This window comes from Panicum virgatum, chromosome 3N (assembly GCF_016808335.1).
Source record: "Panicum virgatum strain AP13 chromosome 3N, P.virgatum_v5, whole genome shotgun sequence".
Taxonomy (NCBI): domain Eukaryota; kingdom Viridiplantae; phylum Streptophyta; class Magnoliopsida; order Poales; family Poaceae; genus Panicum; species Panicum virgatum.
Window position 1 is genome coordinate 30,516,115 of NC_053147.1, and position 27,917 is coordinate 30,544,031.

The 27,917-nt window shown below is 43.9% G+C and overlaps 2 protein-coding genes and 1 long non-coding RNA gene across 3 annotated transcripts; 1 reads left to right on the plus strand and 2 right to left on the minus strand.

Moving 5' to 3' along the window:
- Positions 1-1,206: 1,206 nt before the first annotated feature.
- Positions 1,207-2,046, plus strand: LOC120665649. The gene is made up of 2 exons (XR_005671257.1): positions 1,207-1,351; positions 1,591-2,046. It is a non-coding gene; the product is annotated as an uncharacterized LOC120665649 (long non-coding RNA).
- Positions 1,591-6,758, minus strand: LOC120665648 (hydroxyproline O-arabinosyltransferase RDN2-like). Its single transcript, XM_039945271.1, has 9 exons — positions 6,605-6,758; positions 6,017-6,446; positions 5,855-5,922; positions 5,564-5,765; positions 5,253-5,350; positions 5,095-5,164; positions 4,936-5,007; positions 4,692-4,805; positions 1,591-2,176 (listed from the first exon to the last, which is right to left on the minus strand). Exons 2-9 carry the CDS (start codon positions 6,347-6,349, stop codon positions 2,111-2,113), a joined length of 1,023 nt encoding a protein of 340 aa, XP_039801205.1. The 5' UTR covers positions 6,350-6,446; positions 6,605-6,758; the 3' UTR covers positions 1,591-2,110.
- Positions 6,759-11,723: 4,965 nt separating this feature from the next.
- LOC120668103 lies at positions 11,724-12,749 on the minus strand. The gene has a single exon (XM_039948042.1). It carries the CDS (start codon positions 12,629-12,631, stop codon positions 11,999-12,001), a length of 633 nt encoding a protein of 210 aa, XP_039803976.1. The 5' UTR covers positions 12,632-12,749; the 3' UTR covers positions 11,724-11,998.
- Positions 12,750-27,917: the final 15,168 nt, after the last annotated feature.

Genomic DNA, 27,917 nt, shown 5'->3' on the forward strand with positions numbered 1-27,917 from the left:
GTGCCGGCCTACGTGCCTAGGGTGCGGCCCAGGCACGGCTTGCTCTCCCGGGCCGGGCCGTGCTTGGGCTGGGCCAAAAAAACGGGCCTCGGGCTGCATGGGCATATATAGTTTCAAGGATTCAAAGGAACTAGAAGTCATTAAATGATTGCACAAAGTACTATATTACCTTTAATCTGTATGCATTCAAGAGGTGGGGACCGGGGATAGGGGTGGAATAGTAGGCCTCATGTAGGCTTTTAGTCCCAAAAAACTACTCAAGAGAGACTTCTAATTCTTTAGCCCCAACTACCATTTTAGTCCCCAAAAAGTCTCTTCTGTTTGGTTCTTTAGCCCCAAAAATCTGTATAAGTCCCATGGACCAAACACCACCTACTTGCCGCCAGCCCTGGATCCTATAGGCCTTTCATGCTGGTACCGGCTATTTTGGTTGCTGCGTTTTTCCTCTATGATTTCTCTATGGTTGAAATCTACCGGGTGCCAGGTGATTTTCTTTGGCTTTAAGCCTGTACTTTGCAGCTTCTTTAGTGGCTAGTATTCCCTCCATTCCAAATTATATGCCGTTTTAGCATTTCTATGTACATATTTTTGCTATTCATCTATGCATAATGTATATCTGCATCTGAAAATACTAAAATAATTTACAATTTAGAACGGGGGGGAGTATTGTTTTGTGATTGCAGTGGTACCATACATAGTCTATGAAAATGAACCGCCCTGTGTTTGGCCTGTAAATTTGGCTCCTGCTATTGCGCATCATGAGAAGGGTTGTCACTTGTCAGCAATTATTGCTATTCCAGACATCACAAGGAGTTCACTGCTCGGCAACCATCGTTGACACTCCACCTTGTGTACATCACCATCACCCAAACCCTATTTTGTGTGGACCATTCTTATTTACCCAATTATCCACACTTCAATACGGGTCATTTTTTTTTACGATCGCTATTTTTAGGAACTTCTTTTCCTGATAGGACCATTCTTATGACTTAATACAAACGTACGGAAAGTGATAATAGATAGGGAATAGACTCCCCAAAAAAAGGCAGTTTTTGTTTCTAAAATTATTCCTATTGGACATTAGATTCCCCGAAAATCATTTGGAAGTCAAGTACTCTTTATAAGGGGTGCAAGGAAGACGCGTATAAACCCGCACTCAACACCACACCTGCAAAGAAATTGTAACCAACACAGACAAAAGAGTATCCTGCTTTTAGGGAATTTGAAGCAAGTATTCATCCACAATTATGGCACACATTGATGGGTCATGGGTGGTAATACAATCCTGACTGTGCAGAGGCCCTCTTTCCAGATTAGACGGCAGCATCTGTATTCTGGGCAGAAGAAAATAGTACTCCCTCCATCCACTTTTGATAGCTATATTTCAAAACTTCAAATGTTCAAAAATGATAGCTATATTTGCTATTGACATAGGTTGTGGCAATAAATAGCACTAGAAACGAGGAGTTCCCAGTTAAAACATTGGAGGACCAACAAAAAATCTATGTTGCATTTATGAGATTGATAAGCACACTTGGTGCCCTTGGTCATTGTGCCATATAGAAATATATCTATCATATTTCGATGGAGGGAGTAGTACAGTAAGTACTACAAAGACAACAGCTGTATTACACACATAGGTTCGAAAGCAAAAAACCTGATCATCAAATATTTTTATCTAGGTACACTAGATTATTTCTGAAAGTCTTTGGTGGTTTCCAGTGATAGCACTCAGCAGGATGTTGGCAGCATCCACCAGAACTTTTCCCAAGATGACTAATAACAAACCTCTCATGGTTGGAGGACTCTGAAGTCTAAACTACATCTCTGCTTTACAACACGGCTAACTAAATGAACCAAAAGTAGCCAGAAGCCTATATTTCTGCTTTACAATACAAAAACGATGCAACTCACTAGATCAAAGTGAATATATCTTTTTCTTCCCGAACACTAACCTAGGTTAAACTGTGGAAAATTGGACACAGTCCTAGACTTCAGATATGAATTGAACACTCTTCTTTTATTCACCCGTGGTATTCCTCTATGTTTTCCAACAAAAACCATACCAGCTAGGAGCTAAAATAAGCTACAACTCAGCCAAGCCATCATATTATCTCTCATCCTCCCACCCTGGAATGTTTGCAGTGGCCTCATTCACCATCTTCACAAGGGTGGCCTGAAAAAAAAAACTCAGATTAACATATGAATCTAGGGTCGCCTGAAGTAAATTCTAATTTCAAAAATATTGATCAAGCATACTAAGGCTAGGATCATGAAAGGTGAAATTCTGTAAGTTCGCTCTAGAATATGCATTGAACTTGCAATGCCATTTGAGCTTCCTCATGTGTCCATTGCTGTGTGGATTGCCAGCAAAAATGGCAGAAGATCTGGACAACCGACAGCAATAACAACACTTCAGCAGCATAGCACCCTAGTTGGATAATACTGGTATAAAAATGAATGAGGCAAATTTAACATTTAAATGATTGACATGTGCACAACTGGGATGGGCTCGGGCTGTCCTCTTAGTGTTTTCAATATGCTGCAACAATCAAACAATTGGAACTTGAGCAAAGCAATTCTACACAGAAAAGGTCCAGGTTGTGTCGATCAGGTCAACGAACAGGGTCGTGTGACGTGGGTTGGTGCTCTTGGAGAAAATGGGGAACCGGGGGGGTGTTACATCTTTAAGGGATGATAAATGGGTACGTGGTACGCAACACCAAGCAACTGAGGTCGATGACAATAGGTCAAAGGATGCACAATATCCGTATGTGACTAAACCCACACGTAAATAAATGACATGTTCGAAAGGAAAAAGGCAAATAATAAAAGAAAATGACTAAATGACATCATCAGCCGCTATTTCCTTGCCCATCCAGCCCACTTTAACCTCAACCAGCCCTCCAACCCTAGTATTCTGGTCTCGTGTGCAGGAAGCCTTGTGTGGAAGCGCAACCACTGCTTCCTTTCCCCCCTGCAGTTCTCTTCTGTAAAGCAGCGTCGCCACCTGTTACCTGGGATTTTCCTGCTACGGTTCTACCCACTTCCATGCAATCATTCGATGCAGCGCCACCTCACGTCGCCCTCCAAAGCCGCCACCACATACATCCAATTCAACCTTCACTGCAGCATCCTCTCCTGCATCTCATACTCCTTTGATCCTTTCCCATCACCGGCGAACCTTGACCCTAAGTTCATGACCCAGGAACCGAAGGGCCGCGACCCAGCCTGAAACAGAACATCAACCCCAGTTGATTTGGACCAGTGATTTGGGACAGCATTCCTGGGTCCGGATTGTGGCATTGACCCTGTTCCCTGTGATATGGTTTACACTTGTTGGGATTCTAGTTTGGTTGTTTTACATGTCTGGGATGCGCTCATAGCATGGTGGTAAGACCTCCAGTTGAGAGGCTACCAACCCAGGCTCAAACTCATGTACTCACAAAAAAAAGGCCAATAACTGTGTGTTCCCTGTGGTCGTACTGCAAGTGCTAAAGCGACAGCATGCAGGTAGTAGCCGGCTTTCAGGGCCTTTTATCGATGCAAGTGTGCAACGTGTTTGGGATGTCTCTCTCCATGGGTTGACTTCTTTTTTCCTTTACATGTCCGGTCAGGTGCATCACAATTGTAAATAAGAAGACATATTGCACTTCGTTACCAAAAGAAAAGAGTATAGTAATTATCATTCTAAAGCTTTTGATGATGAATGGATACCACAATAGCAAGACTGTATAATGCAGATTGGATATGCATATCATCAAGGAGTCAATCAGTAGCTTATCTTAAAATTATTTTGTCCTCAAAATCTAGACCTATACTTTTCTGGGAACTAGCCAACTAGGAGCTGTTTTTAGAGTAATACAAACTTGCCATATCATGTTCTTGGGTCTGGTAATAAAACCTGTTAATACCATAGATACCAATATGGCCACAAAGCTTGTGCTAAGAAAACATGGTTTTGATATGGGCTTAACAAGGTTAGCTTTATTGATCGATTTGGGAAGGATATCTCTTTGTTCTGCCTCCGAAGAGGCTCTTAACTTAGAGATATATTCCTTGTTACAGAGTCCAAGGCTTAGCCGGCTTAGATACTGCCGGCCACAAACAAATCCTAACAGACCTGACTAGATAAGATTACCTCCACTCCAACTAATGCTATCCTCCTCGCTGATTTCCTGACTCAACTAACCGGCCAGAGCCTGTGCCTTCTTGTCACGGCGCCTATGGGTGCGCCCAACAAAGACGTCCACAACAGGTTTTCTAATCGTCATAGAAAAATATTATAAATAAACTGTTTGGTTGATACAATACAACTTCTACAAAACAATACTCTGGTAGTATATAGGCGGCAACACAATTTCATGAGCACCTAGCCTAAATTTGACCAACAGTTTACAACAGATCTCCAACTACAAATTGGAAGAAGACCACACAAGGAAAACATCAATATTCTTGATATCTCAATAAAATTGTACTCATTCAACATTATTTGATGGAGCACATTATAACCTAAATGTGAGGCTAAACAAGTGAGAATAGAAAATCAATGTGACATAGATCAACACACAAAACACATTTTTACACATTCAATAAGCAGTTCAGAGATTTCATAAACATGAAAGGCCAATCATATGTAGAAGCAAATAGGCATCACACATAGTCAACAATACAAAATATTATGCACATACCACACTTTCAGGAACTCCAGGAGGGGGTAGTGAAAGATTTCTTGGTGGTGGTGATTCAAGATAAGATCTTTTGTCAAAACGCCATTCACCAATTTTCCCATAAGTTAGCTGACCCTGAATTAGCACAAGGAAAACAGTAAGCATACAATCTTTCTCTGATGCAGATCAATAGATTTTACAGAGCAAAAGAGAGCATCGACACGGCTGAAAGTATTTCATAGATACTAAGGTAAAGTGTAGTCACCTTCATTGTATAATCACATCCATATGTATAATGGATAATGAATGTGTTGTCTGTTTTTAGGTCCCAAGGAGGCTGCAGTTATTATCAAGCACATCTTTAATGATATAAACTGCCATCACTTCAATATGCGATTAATTATCTAGTGACAAGACTTAGCACCTGAATCATGAAATCTTTACGGAGACTATGGTGCACACCATGCAGTGCACTAGCAACAGCATATGCATACCTACAGATACAATGGGAAAAATAGACATGAATAAGATTCACACATGCTAAAGAGAACAAATAAAAGCAGATAAGAACTCTATACTGACATTTCCAAGACCCATCCAAAAGCTTTGTCTGTATCCTGATCCTCTTTCATTTTTAATGAAACATTCATCCAGGTTGGAGCAATCTTCTCAAGTTGGGCCTAAAGATGTTCGTGAAGGCATCCATAACAGATCAATCAAGATTAACATGATAGGTAAACAGACTGGATTAGCATTGGACAATGTTATTAACACAAAATCAGTATTTACATGTGCACAACTATATAAAAACTAAAAAGAACAATGCATGGGCACGTATACTATCTTGGCAGCCACCATAACCAAATCCAAGTGTTCCATTAATCATGAGATACCTTCTTTATTATTACTGGAGAGTTGCCAATAGGATCAATTTTTGAGACAGGCCCTTTTTCTTCTGGAAAAAACTTCCGCAATATCTTCTCATTCTGAGTTGGGTTGATGTAGAAAAATGGAAACGCCGCTGGTTCATCACCATGAGCTAAGTTTGGCAAAGGCTTCACAAAGACATGATCTGGCTCCGCCATTAGTATATACCTGCAAACGTTTCAATTATGAGTACATAAAGAAATCCTTCAAACATGAGCAAAAAAGAAAAGAAAAGAAAAGAAGGGAAATCTACTTACTCTTCATCAATCTTTGCTCTCTGCAGCCACTGGACAAATGCCCAAGGCCTATTTAAGACAATGTATCCCTGGATAAATCATCGTATGAGCACGAGCATCATCCAATGTGGTGTCATATAACTAGCCAAACAAACACCCAAAAAAGAACAACCAAGACACCACCTTATCCGTGCCTTCAGGAAGCGGGTCCACCACCATGGTGGGCATCTCGTCCATCAACCCATCAGGTTTCCCCGAGTGAAGGATCCGTGTGAAGCCGCCCATGTCGGAGCCGGGGCGGTCCCTCATCTCCTTGCACCAGTAGTACATGATCCGGGACTGCCACTGGCTGTAGAGCGCGTCCGTCGCCGTCAGCGCGACGTGGAACCGCTTGCGCGGCCCGTCCCGGCCCCGGCCGTGCATCGTCAGGAAGTTGTAGGTCGCGAAGAAGCACCCTGCGGAGATGAGGATGAGCAGCCAGGGGGAGGTCCTGCCGGCATTCTTCCTCCCGCTCATCCTCGACAACCGCAACCAGGGGCCGGGGGCGCCGCTACTCCAGTCGAGCCGTGCGCCGCGCGCCGGCGGGGGCCGATCGCGGGAGTCACCTGGGAGCCTGCCGTGGGAGTGGGATAGAGCTGGGTGAGTCGCTGGCCGGATCTGGGATTGGGATCGCCTTCGGGCGGGTGAAGCTGAGGGATCGGGCGAGAGAATATTGCCGGGAGGGAATAGGGGGAGGCGAAGGGGAGGTCGAGGCGAGGCGAGGGTACTGACCGCGACAAGGCCGGCGCTGGCCGGCCGGTCTCGCGGGCCTCCGCCGCGGCGATGGCGTGCCGTGCGTGGCGCGGCCGGGAAGGAGAAGAGGAGAACTCGGTGCAGTAGAGGGAACAGTGAGAGGAAGGGCTTAAGCTGACGCCGTCATAGGTATAAGGCAAAATCCCTGTCGACTCGCTCGCGCTCCGTCAGCCCGCGTTGCTTCGCTCCGTTATCTGTTGGGCGGCGCTCACGGCTCACCCCGTATCCGCTCTGAGGAGACGTATTTCTCGACAGCATATGATTCGACTGGAGCGTTTGGATTTGGACCTCGCGAGTCGTCGTCATCAGGCTCATCGATCAGATGGAGTAGCATTGGCTAGAGGAAGCTACTCCTTCCTGTCATGGCAGGAATTGCTATGCTAGTTTTGGCATGTTTCAGGATACCAATCCTCCTCAGTGAGTTTGCTTAGCAGTTAGCATAACTGGATACTTGTCATAATCTTCAATCCGCCAGATAAGATCAAGAATACACTTGCTTTCTCTTCTAATTTTAGAGAGGTTCCCCTTTGTCGGTGCTTGCTGATTCTATGACACGAGGAGGAAGGGAAGGGAAGTACTCCCTCGATCTATTTCAAAATGTAAGTCGTTTTAGATTTATTTTAAATTCATAATATTTGTTATGCACCTAGAATCCTAGATATAATGTATGCAGTGGTGGAACATTAGCTAAATTAAAGGGAGGCTAATTTGAAACCGCAGTCTGAAATAACTAAGAAATAGGAGGATTGCAAGAGAAAAATTTCATTGGAGGGGGCTCATGATTTCCAAGAGCCACGGCAAGGCAGACACTATAGGCAACTACTTTTCATTTGTGGGGGGGGGGGGGGGGGGGGGGGGTGTGATTTCCTAGGGCTCCAGTGCGAGCCAGACACTATGACGGTGTTCGGCTGGTTGCTACTGGGCTGCTTCCGCTGCAGCCAGCCAATAGCAGCCCACTCCACACCAGCCGAACACGGTGTATATACACTTTAGGTCAACTATTTTTTATTTGTGATGGTAACTAAAAGTAATATAGAAATTCTAAAAATATATGTAATTCATGAAGAATAATGTTAATATTACAAACTAAAATGAAACACCATAAAACTTGAATTACCAGCAACCTGCTAGAGCGCTAGTGCTAGCACCAAGGCAGCATATGCTCGCGTGGTGCTGCCGTGCCGACCGGCCTGCATGTGCATGAGTGCGTCAAACTCGTGTCTGGTCGTCTGTAAAAGGAGAATACACGACATCGGGTCCGAATGAAAGCAGATGAAATTGAAACCCCCAGTCGCGATCGCGGCTCGGAAAGGCGGAAGTCCGGAAAACCAAGCGCTACTTGGACCCCGAGTGGATGCTAGGCATGACAAGCTACTTTCTTCTTAGATGGGCCGATAGTAAGAAGTTAGGTTGGGTCAATATAAATTTTTTATTGGTGGAACAACAAATTATTCTAGCATAGAAAAATTATTTCATCATGTGTGATAGTTTAACTGCTGGTCACACGTGTGACTCCTAATATTTACCGAAAGATTTGTATACCTAGCTGCCTACTCGTATACTCCAAGTTGTACCAAATATTACTACCTATGATATACTAGATGTTGGGCCTCCCTCCTCTATAGGCCCCAAGCCGTCGCCGTGGCTGGCCTCCTCCTTAAGCCGTGTGTTCCGCTATGTGTAGGTGCATAGTAGTACTGAAATCTATGAACATAAAAAAAATCAAAACGACTTATATTTTGCAATGAAGGGATTAGGAAAGTTGATCCCTAGTTATTGCTTCAACCTCAGCCGTTCTTGCACGCCCATCTCGTGATTTTATCGGGGACTGCGAATCTAAATGTTACCTACCTTTCAAAAGAAAAAAAAATGTTACCGCTACTTGACTGACACTTTTGCTGGCTCGAAATGAAAATTATAGAGCTACATCTGCCATATATCGTCCTACTTCGATTTGTCTCCCATGACTCTGACGATCGCAGAGATGAACAACTATTGATCCAACTGTTTGATGGCAATTGTAGAAATGCCTTCAATTAGTGGTCAGCAGTCAACTAGCTTTTGTATTTGGCATTTTGTCGTCTTTGCGAAGGAAAATAGATCCTCTACAGTCAGACTCATTGATGCTCCTCTGCAGTGAGCACCACCGTTGATGCTCCTCTGCAGTGAGCACCACTGTCTGCACCGCACGCAGCGTTCCAGCAAGCAAAAAATTTGGGCGTAAATGTTATATGAAGTATGTGTTCACATTAGGATGAGAAGACACAATTATGTGAGAGTAGGAACAGTTACTTTTCAAATCTGGTTTTGATACCAATCGATTTCTTAAGCATTGCGATAGGGTGGTTAAATCAATATCTTGATGTGGCTCCATTTTGATGTGTTCATAATTGGCCCAATAACAAAGCATTTCTTAAGCGTCGAGATGAATTAAGCATGCCGAATTTAAAACAAGATGGTTCCAATCAAACCAAAAACTGTAAAATTTTGCTAGAAATATTTTAGTTAAACATGGTAGTTTCAAGTGTCACTTGTCTCTTTTGAAATTCTTCGCTACCCGACCAGATGCGTTGCTTTTGGGCCAAGAATTTGAACAGCCCTTTTCCTGCTTCCTTGTAGAACCAGCGTGGAACTCCAAACTTTGTTTCTTTCTTAAGAAAAACCATAGGGGAGTAGTATATGGATCTCAATTGCCAACAAAAGTGAACAGCGTGCACCCGTACGCCAACCGAGTCCTTTTTTTCTTTTTTGTGGTTCCTTCTCTTGAGGACTCTCTCCTTTTTCTTGTGTGGAAGGGATTAAAAGACTTTCCTTATTAGCCAGTAACAAGCAGTTCACAGCCCACCACAAATCAGTCTGCACGCCTAGATGCACGCATGAGCTCAAGATTAGGTCAACAAAATCGCGCGGGACTTTATCGGTTCACCAGGTTGATAATTTTCTAAGCAAAGTGGCTTTCCTCCTCGTCCGGGTCAGTTCCCGCCGGCCGCGCACTCCGCCGGTCAAGCCCGACGACGGCGATTCATCGTGGTCGCCGCAATAGCATGGTGGGTGCCACCAGCCCGGCCCGGCGAGATCTCGGACACACGCTGGGAGGGCGAGATCCACTGGGGATGCTCCTTTCGGGAAAGGCGTGGCCAGGGATCGTCCAGGATCTTTATCTGTACTGTGGAGTTTGTGAGCGACACGCGGACACGATGTACACGTAGTAGTACTCTCACCTGACCTGACCTACCTGGGAGACTGATTGCTGCCACGGATTAGAAGGGCAACACTGCACGATAGGTTGAGTTGATTTGGAGATTAGACTATGGTGGTTGACTTAGCCTGATGATATGATGGGCGAAGGTCAAAGGTCAACCTGGCATTGCTTATTATCAGGTGAGATTTGAGAAGGGCCTTGGTTTATGTGTGATGAACAGCTAATAACCATCTTACCATAGATATCTGCCTACTGCCCTACTGATCACAAGCATCTCGAATCTGTTTGGTTGGCACTTCATTTCATGCCAGCCAAAGCAAGCTACCAAGAACTTGGCAACTATTTTGGTCGCCGTGATTTTGCATGCCAAAGTTTGAACGAATTCTCAAGGGTTAATTTATTAGGCCACAAGCAAAATAAACTAAGTGTTAGGGGGGGAGGGGACCATTCTACCTTGTTCAGACTTCAGACTATCGCTAGAACTTTAACCCCAAGAAAATTCACTATATTGACACTAGCCTGACTAGTGACTACACATGAAGGCATGGCCGATGGGAAAGATAGCCTCACCGAAGCACTACTAATTAACTATCTTCCTCAACATTACAGAGTTGGGAGAATGATCTTTTTTCTAGAACGTGCACGGCACGTATTTCCTTTTCAAGAAGAGGGAATTAAGTACAGAGTTGAGAGCATGATCTGATTGTTTAGTTATCTCGTAGAAGGAAAGCCAAATTAAATGTTCTATCGGGCATGTTTATTTGCACCACTAGATGAAAAGCTTGTTTTTGATGTAATGATCTAACCTAATTGTGTTCTACCCCAAATCAAGACATGGGACCTGACCCAAGGGGTTCAAATATGCAACTCAGCACCCGTGCTCCATATAATGATGTACCCATCCATAACGGCACCCAAGTGACTTCATTAATCTCAAGATCTATCGGTTTAGTCTCTCCTACATATTCATAGCTTTGATTATGTGTCTATTGTGTCCATACTTCGAAAAAGGAAGTAAACTACTAGTACGAGATTCCTATGATTTATTTAGGGCTTTGGTGTTAATAAAGTTATTGTTGTCAAAGATTTGTGCTAACAAAATGAAATAAGCATGATTTTAACGGGAAATTACCCACCATGCATATGACACTAAATTTTAATAATTTCACCTAGTCACTATTTCCTTTGTCTTTATATGTTCACACCATTCAATTTGATAATGACGTTCAACCATTTATCTTATTCAAAAAATTTCCGCAAACATGCAAAGTATAAATCATGATTAGAGTATACATTTAATAAAGTAAGCCATGATAAAAAATACTCCGGCGAGTGAAGGAGAGGCTACCAGATAGAAGCTTCTATTTATTTTTCAATTAAATTTACTAATACTACAGCCAATGAAATGAAATAAAAACACAAAACAACAAGCCGGAGGACTTTTGCAATAAATCGAAAGACACTCTGAAGTCTGAACCACCAATCGAAAGGCCTGCCGCAGCAAATCAAAAGACCTGCACAACAAATCGATCGAAAGGCCATCCCAACAAATCGAAAAGACATACCACACCAAATGGAAAGATGTACCGCAGCAGGTTGCAGGACTATTATTGCAGCAAATCTGAATTTAAATCTTCGAGTTCTATATATACTAGGAGTAAGATTCAACAACAGAACATCAAGGTTTTCCTAGCTATTTCCAAATGAGCTGAGGGTCGCCGCAATCTGTTGTCTTGCTCCAAATCGAAAGTTTGTTGGTTTACTCCAAATCTAGCTTGGTTAATTATCAGTATCTGTAGTGCCCAATGTCAAGTGGAAACTTTGAGGAAAACACATCATTTAGTTTGACACATTTCAATTTCTACGCAATTAGTACTACTTCAACGGTTCATGGTAAACATGGATTGGATGACATGCAATTTCATTAATTCGTTCATTTGCATCCGTTCCACTAATCTTCTGTTGTCCCGGACTCCGGAGAGAAAATTAATGAACTAAAACTAATTCAAATCCACCTACTCATATCTCGCTTTTTTGAATCTATGCACATTGCATCCTCTCCCTTCCGTATCAGAATTCAGAAGACACAAAGAGGGTTAAATTCTATCCCCAATCTATCTTGGAATCCATCTCCTATATCCTCCTATCTCCTATCTCCTATCTCCTATCTCCTATCTTGAAGAAGCCTTGCTGGCCAGCTCGATCAGCCTCACCGGCGACGGCATCCTCCTCCTCTTCTCGGCCTCCGAAATGGTCTCGAGCACCGGCGACCACGGCCGCTCCGCCCGCGCCCCCACGAGCTGCATGTAGTGCTTCCTCAGCTCCGGCGTGCTGCACAGCTGCTCCGCTGCGCCGCACTTGCCGCCGCACGACGTGATCACCTTCTCGATGAACTCGGGCAGGATCCTGATGAGCGGCGCGCCGTCGGCGCCCGTGACGTACTCGAACGGGGACGCCGCGCCGCCGGCGATGGGCACCTTCGCGGCGGGGGACGGCGAGAGCTTGGCGAGCGTCGCGGCGGTGAGCGCCTGGCGGCAGGAGAAGCGCGCCGCGGGGAGCACGAAGTAGGTCCGCCCGGCCACGAGCCGCTCCCCCGGCGGCAGCGCCGGGACCGGCAGGCCGATGAAGAAGGAGTCCGCGGCGCAGACGAGGTGCTGGCCAGGGAGCTCCGCCGCGACGTCCCCGGCGGTGACGGGCCGCCGCTCGCCGCCGGCCGTTCTCGCCGACCCGCCCCAGAACACCAGCCGCGCCGCCTCGCCGCGCGCGGACCCGGGGCACAGGCACGGGGAGAGGCCGTTGCCCATGGCGAGCGATGGGGTGAGGCTACCGGATGGAAGCTTCTAGAACTTGCCAAGGCGCAAAGGTTGTGAAAGGAAGGAGCCGAATGGGTGGCCTGAGGAGGGGTGTCGTGTGGAGATGTATTTATAGGGGAGGGTTGACCAGACGGGTTTGACCTTGGAATGGTCAGAGCTTCTGGGTTTGATTTCTGTGTTAGCTAGAGGGTTGACCAGAGATAGGTGCTCAAATCAAAACGGTCGGCCTTATTTAATTGTTAGTGGGAGGCTCGTATCGTATGTCAACGCCCCATTGTGGCCAAGATTTAGAAACTTGGTACTACCTCCGTATCTTTTTATATGACGTTTCAGACCAAATAATTGTACTAAAATAAACTAAAATTTTATGTCCTAACAACATGTAAAAAGATATGGAGGGAGTAGTTTTTGCTCGTGTGTAATTTGGGTGAATGGTTCCCCCAAGAAAAGCGATGCCATGTCCGGGTAGTTGAGCAGTAATTGTTGGGGGCTGTTGACGCAACACCGCAGTAATTGATTGGGCAAGGTCTTTCTCACCCAACCCATTTCGGAATTTGAAGCCCAAATTCAATCCTTGGGGTCTCTAAATTATACATTTGACAGCTAATATCTCATCTATGAATTAATATTATATATCAAAATACTTTCAAATATGAATCCAATAGTACTAAATTTGGATAGAGTAATTTAAGCTAACTTTTGTCAAACATTATAAAGTTTGAATTTTGGATGGTTTTATAGAATTTTTTTAAAAGAGAACACTAACTAGAGCTTTATATTGTCCTTAGGACTTCGGAGCCATGCCATTGATTGGGGGTGTTAATATTTATGGAGTCAACATTCCCTTGACACAATGACATTTTATTAAAAGCTATAAATTTATATTTAAGAATTGAAATCTAGGCAGAATTTTAAATTCATTTTGTATCCTTTGACATCCAATTCATCTTGAGATACCATATGTATTTTATCCTACTTTTTTTGTGAAATAAGTTTGCCCTATTCCTCGAGAAAACATGTCCATTGAGGATTTTAATATTTCCACTCACCACCCCCTATTAATTAAAGGCATTAAAAGAAGAGAATTTTTATGATAATTCACATTGACTTAGAACTGTATGTATCGTGAACATCAATTGTGGAGGAGCATTCATACATTGACAGAGTAGATAGTTTGCGTAGGAGATGATTTATTGACCAAAAGATCACTTGGATCCCCGCTTTACGTGTATAGGCTGGGTTTGATCAAGCCAAAGAAGATGTGAGGTTGGACATGTCACGTTTATAATTTCGAACACTAGTATAGAATCATTCATTATCCCGGTTGGAAATCGGTTTAAGTCTCTTCCAACCGGGACTATATAATATACCTATCCGGAACCAATGCGTCTGGCCTTTTGTCCTGGCGTCTATTCAACTAGATATTTTTTTTTCAGGAAAAATGACATAATAGATAGTTTGTGTAGGAGAAGATTTATTGACCAAAAGAGCACTTGGATCCCCGCTATACGTGTATATAGGTGAGCGTTTAGGAACTAGGAAGCCAAAGAAGATGTGGGGTTTGGAGATGTCATATTTTCATAATTAAATTCGAATTTGAAATAAAACGAAATCAAAATTTAGAGCTGGGTAAAAACGTATTTTAGAAACTGATGCGGTTCCTGTCCCTAGTTCCCCAAGCGAACAATCGATTTGTACGAACAAATGCATTTACAGAGGTGGGTCATGGCGTCACCTGCCCCTGCAAATCAATTATCAGATAATGAAAAAAATAGAAAAATCTTGAAAATAACAAAATAAAAAAGAAGAATATCCTAGTCAACCGGCCAACACCATAAGTCCATTTACCACCGAGGTTCAAACCGCTTACGCCAAGCCTCGCGCATACCCTCCTCTCCACTATAATACACAGTCACTTATGACTCTATGACATATGCTATTCTTTTATATTAACGTGGAAATCGATTTGTAGAGACGGGTGACGCCATCACCCACCCCTAAAAATACTTTACTATTTTATTCTAAAAATTCATTAAATCTTTAAATACAACAGAACAAATAAAAAAGTGAAACTTCTACACTATGGTTATTTTAAACTATAGATATAGAAAAAACCAATTATATTTCATTGTACATAAAGGTTAAGATAGTGGAAACTTGAAAATATAACTTGAGTTGTATAAGATAGTATATAGTCATAGTCATATGTAGGGTACAACTAGTAAATGATCTTGTGATCCTAAAAGGTCTTAAATGAATAATATATGAACTATAAAATTTTAGATCTTACCACTTCAACTTTGATATGGAACTACTCTACATCCGACGTTGTTTGAAAAGAAATTCAAATTCAAAACTAGTAGATTTTGAAACCGAAAAACTTACAATAATTTTTTGGACTATTAAATAACCTCAAATAAAAAATTTATCAAATAAAATTTTTTAAATCTCATCAAGCTCTATAACTTTTGTATAAAGTTTGTCTTTATCTGAGATCATATGAAAATGTTATGATTTTTCTTTTTTTTGTGTGAAACCATTCGTAGGGACAGATCAAGCCATCACCTGCCCCCGAAAAATAATGGCCATTTTCGGCGGTAGGTGATGGCATCAACTTGTCCTAAAGATCAATTTTCAAGGGCTGGTGATGGTGGTGCCCAGCCCTAAAAATTATTGTAAGTTCTCTAGTTTTCAAGGATGGGTGACACTATAATCCGCCCCTAGAAATGTATTTTTAGAGGCGAGTCAACTCAGTAGGTCCACTCTATTGGGAAGAGCCGATTATATTTTGACTTGTCCCTTGAAAAAATGAGGCATTTATATAAATCGTTTTTGTAGTAGTGAACCAGGCTAGTATTTTTCAATAGAGAAGATATAATATATTATTTTTTATGTTGTGATACACACGATGGAGGTCAACCGTCAGGAGCTTCCTTAACTGGTGAATCTTTGTCCAACAAGTCAGCCAGCCGACATGCTTCAGAAAATAATATTGGCCCATGGCCCTACGCATGAACACCTTTTTTTTTCCCGATGACATGTTTTCTTACGTCACGGAAACCCCAATCGGTTATCACTCCTGTTGTAGTCTACCAATGTCGGTGTTGACCATCACATTCATTCAAAGGAGGCTGTACAGCTTCAGCCATCTTCTGAAGAACGCTGCAAGTTTTTTTTTTTCTGAAGCTTGACATTGCTCGTTGTGTCATTGTCATCTTTGCTTAGCCAAAGCTCATTGTCAATGAGACCAACCTAGGTTCGTCCGATTTTTGAGCTCCTTTTTAGAACATTCTGGATTAAATTCCGCATGGAACTACGATTACAGCTCATCATGAATATCCCCATGCTTTCATTTCTAGTCGGTGATTTAGAAATAAATGATGTGGGCGCCTAGTAGTGTCGTCAGCAAGCTGGATTGTCCACTACTAGAAAACGGGCCAAAGGTCATGGCCAAAGATACCAGCTGCTTTTGCAACCGGTACTGATGACGCATCAGTACCGGTTGCAAAAGCAGCTGGTACCTTTGCCCAGCGGCGATCAAGATAAGGGGTTTGGTACCGGGTTAAAGCATTACCCGATACCAAAACCCCAGTATAGGCATCGGTTGGTGCCACCATCCGGTACCATTGGTGGCACCAACCGATGCCTAAAGGGCGGACAATGGCACCGGGTTTTTCCATGACCGGGTGCCGCCACGTGCCCACAACAAAGGCACCGGTTGGTAACTTCAACCGGCGCCTATGTCTATTGTTTGGCACCGGTTGTTGAGCACCAACCGGTGTCTTTGAGCCACGCCTATAAATACCCCCAACCCCTCCCCCATCCAAGCTGCCGTGAACTCACTTCTCATGGCAGCTGAGTGAGGGGAGGGGAGGCGAATTTTTGTTTTTTTTTTAAAAAAGTTAGTTATTTTTCTCCATAACTTAGCAATTGGTTTTTAGAAGCAGTTATCACTTAATTTAGTTTATACATTTGATACTTATTTTTAGTTGTAGCATTTTATTGTAGTTATATGTGTTATCAATTTATTTGATATGTGAATACTATCAAATTATTGTATTTATATGTTTTATCAATTTATTTGATAAGTGAATAGTATCTATTTATTATAATTATATGCATTATCAATTATATATTTGAATTCAAATTTTGTATAGAAATATTATCAATTACATATGCAAGGGTGCTTTATTTAGTTCCCTTCAAAATTCCAAAACTTTACAAGATTCCACATTCGAGATGCATGTTGCGCCAATTCGAGGCCCGCAGCTCAGCTAGGCTAGAAGGCCACATGCGTCGTTTCTTGTATAAAAATATAAAGTTTCATATAGAGAAATAATGTTTTTACACAGTCATGCAGTCAGAAGGCCATATGCATCGTTATAATTTTGTAGTTCAGTTTTATTAATAGCGTATTCAATATTAGTTATAAATTGGTAGTATGAATGAACTATTTGTATACTACAATAATGTATATAAATGTATTATGGACCCAGATGAGTCGGCAATGGATGTACATGGCCGACCGGCGTTCAAAGAAGTTCATTGATGGCGTGCATGAATTCATAGAAGCGGCCTTGAAACACAAGTATGACGGTTTCGTTCGTTGTCCATGCAAATTCTGTAAGAATGAGAAGGATTACTCATCATCAAGAACCATCCACAGTCACTTATTCAATAGTGGTTTCATGCCGAACTACTATGTTTGGACCAAGCATGGCGAAAGAGGAATTATGCTGGATAATAATATAGAAGAAGAGGACAGGATTCCTGACTTTGCAGCCAATTATAATGCCTTTTTCAATGACACTGCAATGGGTGAGCCTGAAGAAGATACTGAAGGATACGTTGTAGAAGATGATCTTGGTCAGATGCTGCGTGAAACTGAGGAAGGTTGCGAAATAGAAAAGGAATCAAGAGATCTGAAGCGTATGTTGGAGGACTACAGAACATTGTTGTACCCTGATTGCAAACAAGACCAAAAGAAGTTAGGTACAACATTGGAATTGTTGCAATGGAATGCATCAAATGGTTTGTCTGACAAGTGATTCGAGGAGTTGCTGAAACTTATAAAAAACTTAATCCCTGAGGGTAACACCTTGCCGGCGACAACATACGAGGCAAAAAAATATTGTTTGTCATTTAGGATTAGAGGCACAGAAGATACATGCTTGTCCTAATGACTGCATCCTATATCGAGGTGAGTTTGAAAATTTGGATTCATGACCTGTATGCAATGCATGCCGGTATAAGATTCCTCGAGATGATCCAGGCGACGTTGAGGGGATGCGTGTCAAGAAGAGGGTGCCTGCCAAGGTGATGTGGTATTTGCCTCTAATACCACGTCTGAAACGTTTGTTCATGAACAAAACGAATGCTAAATTGATGCGATGGCACAAAGAAGAACGTAAGCAAGACAATATGTTGAGACACCCCGTTGATGGGTCGCAGTGGAGAAAAGTGGACAGAACATTCCCAATATTTGCAAATGATGCGAGGAATATAAGGTTCGTCTTAAGTACAAATGGCATGAATCCTTTCGATGAGCAGAGGAGTGGCCATAGTACCTGGCCTGTGACACTCTGTATATACAACCTTCCTCCCTAGTTGTGTATGAAGTGGAAATTCATTATGATGCCGGTGCTTATCTCCGGCCCGAAGCAACCTGGTAACGATATAGATGTGTATCTGAAACCACTGATTGAGGATATTCTATTGTTGTGGAAAGAGTAGGATGTTCGTATGTGGAATGCGCACGCAGATGATCATTTTAACCTTCGTGCATTACTTTTCGTAACCACCAACGATTGGCCAGCACCAAGTAACCTCTCCGGACAATCTAATAAGGGTTATAGGGCATGCACCCATTGTTTAGAAGAAACCGATAGCACGTACCTCAAGCACTATAGAAAGATCGTGTATATGGGTCATCGTCGATTTCTTCCGATCAAGCACCCATTAAGGAGGAGGCATGCTCACTACGATGGAAATGCATATCATCGTACCAAGCCTAGGCACCGTTGTGGGAAAATGGTGTTTGAAATGGTCAAAGATATAAAACCAGTATTTGGAAAAGGACCCGGCAGCAGATCAGTGCAGAGTGATGACGGACGTGCACCTATGTGGAAGAAGAAGAGTATTTTTTGGGGGTTACCTTATTGGGAAGTCTTAGACGTCTGCCACGCAATTGATGTGATGCACCTAACAAAAAAATCTTTGTGTGAACCATCTGGGCTTCATTGGTGTCTACGGTAAGCCAAAGGATACATTAGAAGCGCGGCAAGATCTTCAACGTAAGAAACAACGGGCCGCCCTACATCCAGAGAAAAGAGATAAAGGACGTCATTATCTGGGTCCTGCGTGCTACACTCTTAGTAAGGAAGAGAAGCAAAGTATGTTTGACTGTTTGAACAGTATCAAGGTCCCATCAGGCTACTCTTCGAATATAAAGAGGCTACTGAATTTGAAAGAGAAGAAATTCGCACACGTAAAGTCCCATGACTGTCACGTGTTGATGACGCAATTGATTTCAGTTGCACTTAGAGGTATTCTACCAGCTAATGTTCAAGCAACAATTATAAAGCTAGGCTCCTTTCTCAACATAATTTCTCAGAAGGATATCGATCCACCGAGTTTAAGCAGGCTACAAGAGGATGTTGTCCAAAGTTTAGTCAGTCTTGAAATGATATTTCCTCCATCATTCTTCAATATTATGACTTATCTTCTAGTTCACCTGGTCAAAGAGATTGGTATTCTCGGTCTTGTTTTCCTTCATAATATGTTCCCTTTTGAACGATACTTTGCAGTCCTAAAGAAATACGTTCGTAATCAGACTCGTCCAGAAGGAAGCATTGCGAAGGGTTACGTCGCAGAGGAGGTCATTGAGTTTTGTGTTGACTATGTGGAAGAACTCTGCCCAATTGGAATTCCAGTATCACGTCATGAGGGGCGGCTGATTGGAAAGGGCACACTTGGAAGAAAATCAGTAAATGCCACAGATCATGCCACGTTGAGCAAAGCACATCTCACAGTTCTACAACAATCAGTCTTGGTGACTCCATACATGGAGGAGCACATGCAAATTGTGCGAAGCATATACCCTTTGAAGTCTGAGACATGGATTACAAAACATCATAATGATACATTCGCCACCTGGTTGCAGAAGGAAGTCATGGCCAACGATCAAATTCATGAGCAGCTAGCTTGGCTAGCCAGGGGTCCGGCAAATTCAATCCTGATGTACCAAGGATATGAAATTAATGGTTACACATTTTATACAAGAGCCCAAGATAACAAGAGCACCAATCAAAATAGTGGTGTCCATATAGATGCCACCGACTCTAGTGGCCAAACGAACTCATATTTTGGTTACATTGCAGAGATCTGGGAACTCGACTATGGGCCGTTAAAGATACCTCTATTTCGTTGTCAATGGGTTAAACTCACATGAAAAGGTGTCGATATCGACGAGTATGGAATGACAACGGTAGATCTCAAAGAGCTTGGCTATCGAGACGAACCATTCGTCCTAGCTAAAGATGTCACTCAAGTTCTCTATGTGCAGGACATGTCTACCAAACCGAGAAAGGACAAGTCTAGAAATAAATCAAGTTTTGTAGGTGCTGGAGATGAGCCAAAGCACCATATTGTTCTGGCAGGAAAAAGGAAAATTGTGGGAGTCGACGATGTCACAGATGAAGAAGAATACAATAAGGTTGAAGATATGACTCCATTCGCAGTGGAGGTTGACACAAGTATTCTTTTAGCCGAAGAGGAGGCTCCGTACGCACGTCATGATCATAATGAAGGGACGATTGTAAAGCGAACCATCGTTAATATTCCCTTAGTTGAATGATTATGTCTTGTAATATTTTCTGTGAACATTATCAGATTTCTTATGCAATGAATTGATTTATTGTCCAATTAAATGATTTATTATGCAATTATTTGATTTATTATGATTAATTATGCAATTAAAATAATTAGTTATGCACCTAAATGATTTGTTAGGGAATTATAAGAGAAAAAGAAACACAAAAAGAAAAGAGAACCATTGGTACCGGTTGGAAAATCTAACCGGTACCTTAGCGGCCTATTTGGGTAAAAAAAAGTGGGGCATCGCGCGGGAGTCGAACTGTAGCTGCGGAGCCCAAATTACATCGCGTTACCATTGAGATACTGAAGAATTCCATTCAAATCCGGTCAAAGTAGACAGAAAAGTTAACTTCAAAAGGCCTAAGGTACCGGTTCCAGAAGTCCACCCGGTACCATAGGTGATTTTCATTTCCCGCCCATTGGGGCCTAAGGCACCGGGTGTGCCAAGAACCGGTACCTTAGGCTTGCCAAGGGTACCGGGTGGGTCAACAACCGGTACCTAAGGATTACATAGGTACCAGTTGTGTTTTTTACCCGGTACCTTTTGCCTGGGGTATAAATCCGTCACCTCTGCTTCTTCCTCCCAATTCTCCACTGCTCATCGCCTCCTCCAGTCGACCGCCGCCGCGCGCCCTCGCATCGTCGCCGCCGGTGCTGCTCCGGCCACGCTGACCCCCCCACTTCGCCGGAGCCTCGTGCGTTGACCCGTGGAGTCCAGGAGCCCGGAGGTGTACTCCTGCAGCCCCGTCCACGAGCAACGCACCGCCCTCGCACCGCGTCATCTTTCGTGTTGAGCCTCGGTGAGCCTCGCCTCCCTCTCCTCTTCCTTTTAGGCCAGCTTTCGTAGCCTGTAGCAAGCCCCAGGGGCCGAAACATCGGACGCCGGTGCCTCACCACCGCACCCACCGCGGATCCACCGTGGCGGACCTCACTATAGCACAGCACAGCACAGCCACGTGCGGCCCTTGTTTTGGCCCGCGCTAACCTTGCGCATGCTCACTGACCCGGTTACGCCGAGACCCGAGCACTGGCGTCGCCCAACCGCTTGCGCCGGCGAGATCCGCCACCGCAGCGCCGCCTCTGCTGCTGCGCACCACGCTCCGACCCTTGCAGAACCCCGCTGTTGCCCTAGGAGGGTTACGCATGTCGCGTACACCACCCCTGACCAGAACTCGGGACGAATTGGACCCCTGAGCATCGGATTTAGCCAAGTCCGGCGAAGTTCGCCCAGCGTCGCCGTGGGATAGCTCGTCGGCATCGTATAGCCACCGCCCCGCGCGCCCAACCAACCCTGGCCGCCCGATCCGGGACACGCGGCCCAGATTAGATCCCGCGTACCCCTTCGCTCGGGATCGCACGATCGCGATCCAACAGCCCAGAGCCGTTTGACCCGGCCGCGTACCGGTCAGCCGAGGCAGTTTTGCTAATGAGCCCCTCTGTTTATTAGAAATCAACCCGCAGTCCAGCGTAGTTCAAAAATAATTCCAGATCAGCCCAGTTTTTAACATTTAGGCCCCTGACCTTTTTAAAAATAGGACCCGCCGTCCAACCCCTATCTTTTTGCATGTTAGACCCTAGATCTAAGGTTTAATTATGTTTTAGTCCCTGGTTTTTGCGTAGAAGCCCCTAGAACCTTAGTTTTTCTCACAGTTTAGTCCCTAGACCTAGTTTTAGCTCTAGTTTTCACGTTCTAGCTCCGTTTTAGGTGTTCTTTTTGTCCACGTGATCGTTGTAACGCGTAGAATAGCTTTAGCTCAGTTTTGGTTGCCTCCTCTACTCTTTTCCTCTTGTTCTCTTTGGGAAAACTCTACTGCTGCTCAGTTCCCGGCGGCGCGGAGGAGTTCACCCAGAGCTACTAGGAGTACGAGGACTTCTAGGCGGTCGTCTCCCAGTCGACGTCCCTGTGGCGCCCAGCTTCTGAGTTTCGTACATGTTTTACGCTTCCGCATACTCTGTATCAGACATTTGTCATTTATGTAATAAATAACATTCGTACTGGCTTTATTATATCTTTTACGTGATATGTGCTGTGATATACTGTTCATTCTGTTGTATATACGTGTGACTTGATCCTGGCACATATATGATTGCGGCTAAGCATATAAAACTCACGCATTCGCCGTCCCTCGACTCTCGACCTTGACCCCGACTCTCAACCCCGTCCCTCGACCCTCAACCCTAGACCTCGACCCTCAACCCTCAACCCCGTTCCACGACACACACACACACACTCCCACTAACACACACACAGACACACACACACACACACACACTGTCTAATACACTCTAACACACACACACTCACACTCTAACACAATTGTATAAAGTATCGACCCTCGACACACACACACACACTCTAACACACACACAAACACACCCTAACACACTCTAACACATTTATATGAAGTATCGACCCTCGACCCTTGACACATACACTCACTCACACACACTCACACACTGACTCACACACACACACTAACTCTCTCTCTCTCTTTCTCTATCCCACTAACACACAGACACACCCACCCACACACACTGACTCACACACACACTCACTAACTCTCTCTCTTTCTCTATCCCTCTAACATACACACACACATTCTCTCTCTCAAACAAGCATTTTCGTTCAAAGAATTGAATTCTCCTACTTCATTTAAGGATGGACACATACTCTAACACATTTTTACAGTTTCAATTAAGGATGGACCCCTTCGGTGATGACGAGGTCGCCAAGCAATACATGTTGGACGCAATAAACGAAGATATGAGGGCCAACACCACCCAGCCAATCGCTGAAGAAGATGCTCGGACACCTGATTCATTCCTGAATATGTCTGGAGATGTCGATGAAGAAGATGATGACTTTGCACCGCTGCCCAATCAACAGCAGCATGTTTCAGTACGAATCTTAAAACTATATGCACGGTGACTTTGGTAGATTAGTTTTGCGATTAACATATCTTTTCTATAATTTAGTCGACCTCCGCATCGACTTCGTTGAGCCAGTCAAAAGGGAGACGCCAGCCAACCAAGAAAATGGAGGGAAGATAGGTCATCACAGAAGTGGACGCAGAGGGCTATCCAAGTGCTCCAGAGGCTGCTAGCACAAAATTTGTCAACCAATGTGGGGTTATTGTTCGGGCAAGAATTCCGATCACCACAAGACTATGGAAAATGAGCAAACCCGAAGAACAGCAACACGCCGTGCCTGCACATCAGAAGGAAATGCTATGGGCAGAACTCAAGGATATGTTCACTCTTCCTGAAGGAGTTGACCAAGAACTTGTGAAGAAATGTGCCTTGAAAAAGATGGCCCTTGCCTTTGCAACTTTCAAGAAGAAGTTGTACATCAATTACATCAAGAAGGATAAGGAGCCGAACTGGGACGATCTTCCTCAGGTTAAACCATACTGGGAAGAGTTCAAACAATACAAACTATCAGAGGAAGCCCAAGAAAAATCCGAACAGGCCAAGGTGAATGCAGCAAATAAGAAGTACAGCCACCACCTTGGGGTTGCCGGATACAAGAAGTCAGTTAAAAAATGGCAGAAGATGGAGCAAGACCTTATGAATAGAGGCATCATGCCGACGACTTGGGATTAGCAGGATAGATCCAAGTGGTGGTTATTTGCTAATGGCGTGACACTAAACCAGTTGGATGGAAGTTTGGTCGTGCCCGAGCATATGCAAGAAGTGTCCCGCGATCTAGTCGCTGCAATAGATGAGACCCAACAAGGAACATTCAAGCCTCAAAGGGAGAATGATGAGCTGACAAGGGCATTAAAGAATCTGGAACACCCTGGACGAGCCCGCGGCATCGGCGTGGTCCCATGGAAAGTTGCTTGGGCCGGAGATTCCTCTTACAAGACTCACCGAAAGGGCAAAGCCGAACAGGAAGAAAAATTTCGTGCCATACAAGAAGAGATGAACATGAGGATTGCGTCCTTGGAATCTCATATAGATGCCAGGGTCAATGAGGCAGTGCAGCTAGCTCTGAGCCAAAGGGGCACAGCTGGGTCGCACCCGGATGTTGTGATAAGCCCGGCCTCTCAGCGACGTAGCAGCTGTGCATCCACGGCAGCGCCCGACGTACAAGCGGAACAACAACCCCAGATTGAGCCAACGGCAGTAGATGAAAAGAGGTATCTAGTGGATGATGTCACCATGCCGACACCGTGAGAGCTTCATGTGCGAGCAAGAAATATATACATTCATGTCGCATACGGGTCAGCCCTGCCCCTGAATCCTTCTACTACAATTCATGGAAGGCCGATACCCCCTGGCTACACCTCCGTCACAGTCGAGCAGATAGTTGGAAATAATGAGGATCTTGAGCTCGACTTCGTTGGAGGGGATGGAGAGAAGACATTGGGAGACACACTGCACGGGGTCGTTCTATGGCGCAAGGCCGACATCAAACTTACTGCAAGCACAACGGCTCCCGTGCAGACCGATCGCCCGTCTCCGCGGCCTCCCTCACCACCGTCCCCACAACCACCTCCTTCACCACCGTCTCCGCCGGCGCAAAGGGCCACGAGTACTCCAACTCCTCCTGCACCAGAAAAAGAAAAGAAAAAGACAACATTCCTCTTAGCGACTGGACCCTCAAAGAAGAAGCAGAAAACGGTCGAAAGAAAATTAACCTATGAGAAAACCGCTGAGGAGTTGGAAGAGGAGACTACTCGATATATAAAAGAACAATTGAAGCCTAAAGTCCCCCCGCCGAGGGAAAAGGTGCCTCTAGAACTAGGGAAAAAGCTTCTCGCAAACCTAGACAACCCACCAAAACCGAAAAGCTTACCCTCGGACTATGATCGTACTCTGACAAAGGCACACAAGGAGAGAAATCTGAAGAAAAAATGTGGCAAGACCATTCCTCAGCTTGGCACACAACAAAAAGAACTTGAGCCCCTCCGGGTGCCAGGGTTGCCACTCCTACACCCGACGGACGTACAACTCCAGGCGGACCTACAGGCCGTGATATTTCTTTCTGAAACTAGATTAACGCTAGAGGAGGCAACGGGGCAAGTGGAGGCGGAAACCCCTGTTGCTCCCGTTCTTACTCCATTGCAGTATGGAAAACCTTTTGTCACTGAGAAAGAGGAGAAAAGTCTAGGCACGCAGATGTTCAATTTGCATAGATGGTACCTGCGAATGTCGAATGACGAAGGGAAAATGTTTGGAGTCAAGTATCGTGACCATGATTTCTTACGCGGGGAGGACGACTTCTGGGTGTACTTCGAAAATTTATATCACATTTACCATCGACAAGCCCTCGACGCCTCTATCATCACCATTTGAGTTTTGTAAGTATCACTTACCTCTACATTAATACTTTTTGTTAACAATAACGTAATTATATGTGTGCATTATAAAATTTCTATTGTATCATTTAGACAGGAGACCCAAAGAAGCCGAAAACATGGATGGCACCATCAGATCGGCTTCATGACTCCTTTGCTAGTCAACCAGAAAGTGCTCAACGAAAATTACAAGGAAACGTGCCAAAACATGTATGATTCGTTGACTAGGCAAAATTACAAATCCTATATATTCCTACCATACAACTTTGGGTAAGTCTTGGTCGACTCAATCCTCTGTTATATTACTAAATAAATACTAAGTCGTCTAATGCATGTATGTATATATCCTATCTATATCTTTAGTTATCATTGGATTTTACTCATACTTTCCATAGAGACCGGCAATCTTATAGTCTTTGACTCAATGAGAAATCCAAAGTCTGCAATCCAACATATCCTAGACCCCTTGAACAGGTAAGTTCAGGTTGCACAATCAAATCCTTTTTCTGTTAATAACAATTTCTGAATATCAAACTTAACTTTGAGCACATGGTTTGGAAAAAATTTGTGAAAAATAACAAAGGACGTGGTCAATGGTGGTCCGAACTAAACGCTAACATGGATTATCTTGTATGTTGATTCATAAAGATTTGTCTAGTTAGGTATATAATCCCAAATTGTTCTAAATTGAGTAATTTATTTGTTTCTCCTTAAGTGTGCGAGACAACAACAAGGAACTGATTGGTGCGGGTACTACGTATGCGACTACTTGCACATCATGACTCCATGCGGGAAGGCTACTGATGAAGACACGAGAGTACGTCCAAACTGTTCACTAGTATATTTTTATAATTGTACTATACATCCAAACCGTTCACTAGTATATTTTTATAATTGTACTAACGCACATGATATTAATCCTTTTTTCCTAAATGATAGATGTCTCAAATGGGGGATGAATAATGTTACTCTACTGATCGGATCAACGACGTGTGCGAGCAGCTCGCCGGATTCATTTTGAACGAGATCTTGGATCCTAGAGGCGAGTTCTACCACGACGGTCACATCCATAGAGGACTTCCATCGAACCTTCTGAGGGGACCAGTAGTTGGACTACAAACATGACTTGTACATTTGTAAATATTTTTAAACATTATGCCTTGATGTTTGTAAATTTGTAAATATATTAGTTCATCTAATTAGCTTAATTATATGCTCGCATTTCACTTTTAGTTAGTTTCAAGTATTATCTGAAAACGAACACGAACGACCAATGAACGTATAGTATTGTAGAGCTTGAGTGCGTTTAGCAATTATAAAAAATAAATAGTAATAAATATAGCAAACAAAACTGGATTTGGGAAAAAAAAGAAAAATATCATTGGTACCGGTTGGAAAGAACAACCGGTACCAAAGGGGCTGCCACCTTGCGTCAGCGTGGCAGTGCGTCAGCGTGGCAGCCTCTTTAGTACAGGTTGGACTTTCCAACCGGTACCAATGTGTGCTTAAGGCACCGGGTTAAATACCCGGTGTTTTAGACCCAAGCCAATGGTCTCGGTTGCAGGGCACCGGTTGGAAAACCAGTACCTTAGGCCCTTCTCAGTCGGTGCTGAACACCTGTTTTCTAGTAGTGCAACGCCGATGCACGACGACGAGAGTCCCTGCCTTGTGGTTAGCACGTGCGTCGTGCGCGCGGTTGGTAATACCTAGCCTGTACGGTCAGCGCGCCGGTTTCGACCACGTGTTTTGCGTGCTGATCAACCGGCCAGCTCGACCTGCGGACGTGCTTGACGGGCAAGCTCCTCGATCGCCGTCTCCTCCCGGCCATGCATACGTCAACTGCGAAAAAAGGAAACCAAGGACCACCGTAAATCGTAATCCGGGGCTGGTTTGGTCATTTTCAAGCTGATGACAGTCCGTTGAATTGCTTATTGCGCTCTCCTCAGCAAAGGAAAAAGAGAGGAAAACATTATTACAATCGCAACAAATTAAATCCCATACATTTGAAAACTTGTAGATTAATCGTATGTTTTGCATGTGTTCGAAATTCGAATGGCATGTGGTTCGTTAATTTAGCGTAAAAAAATTAAAGGGTTACA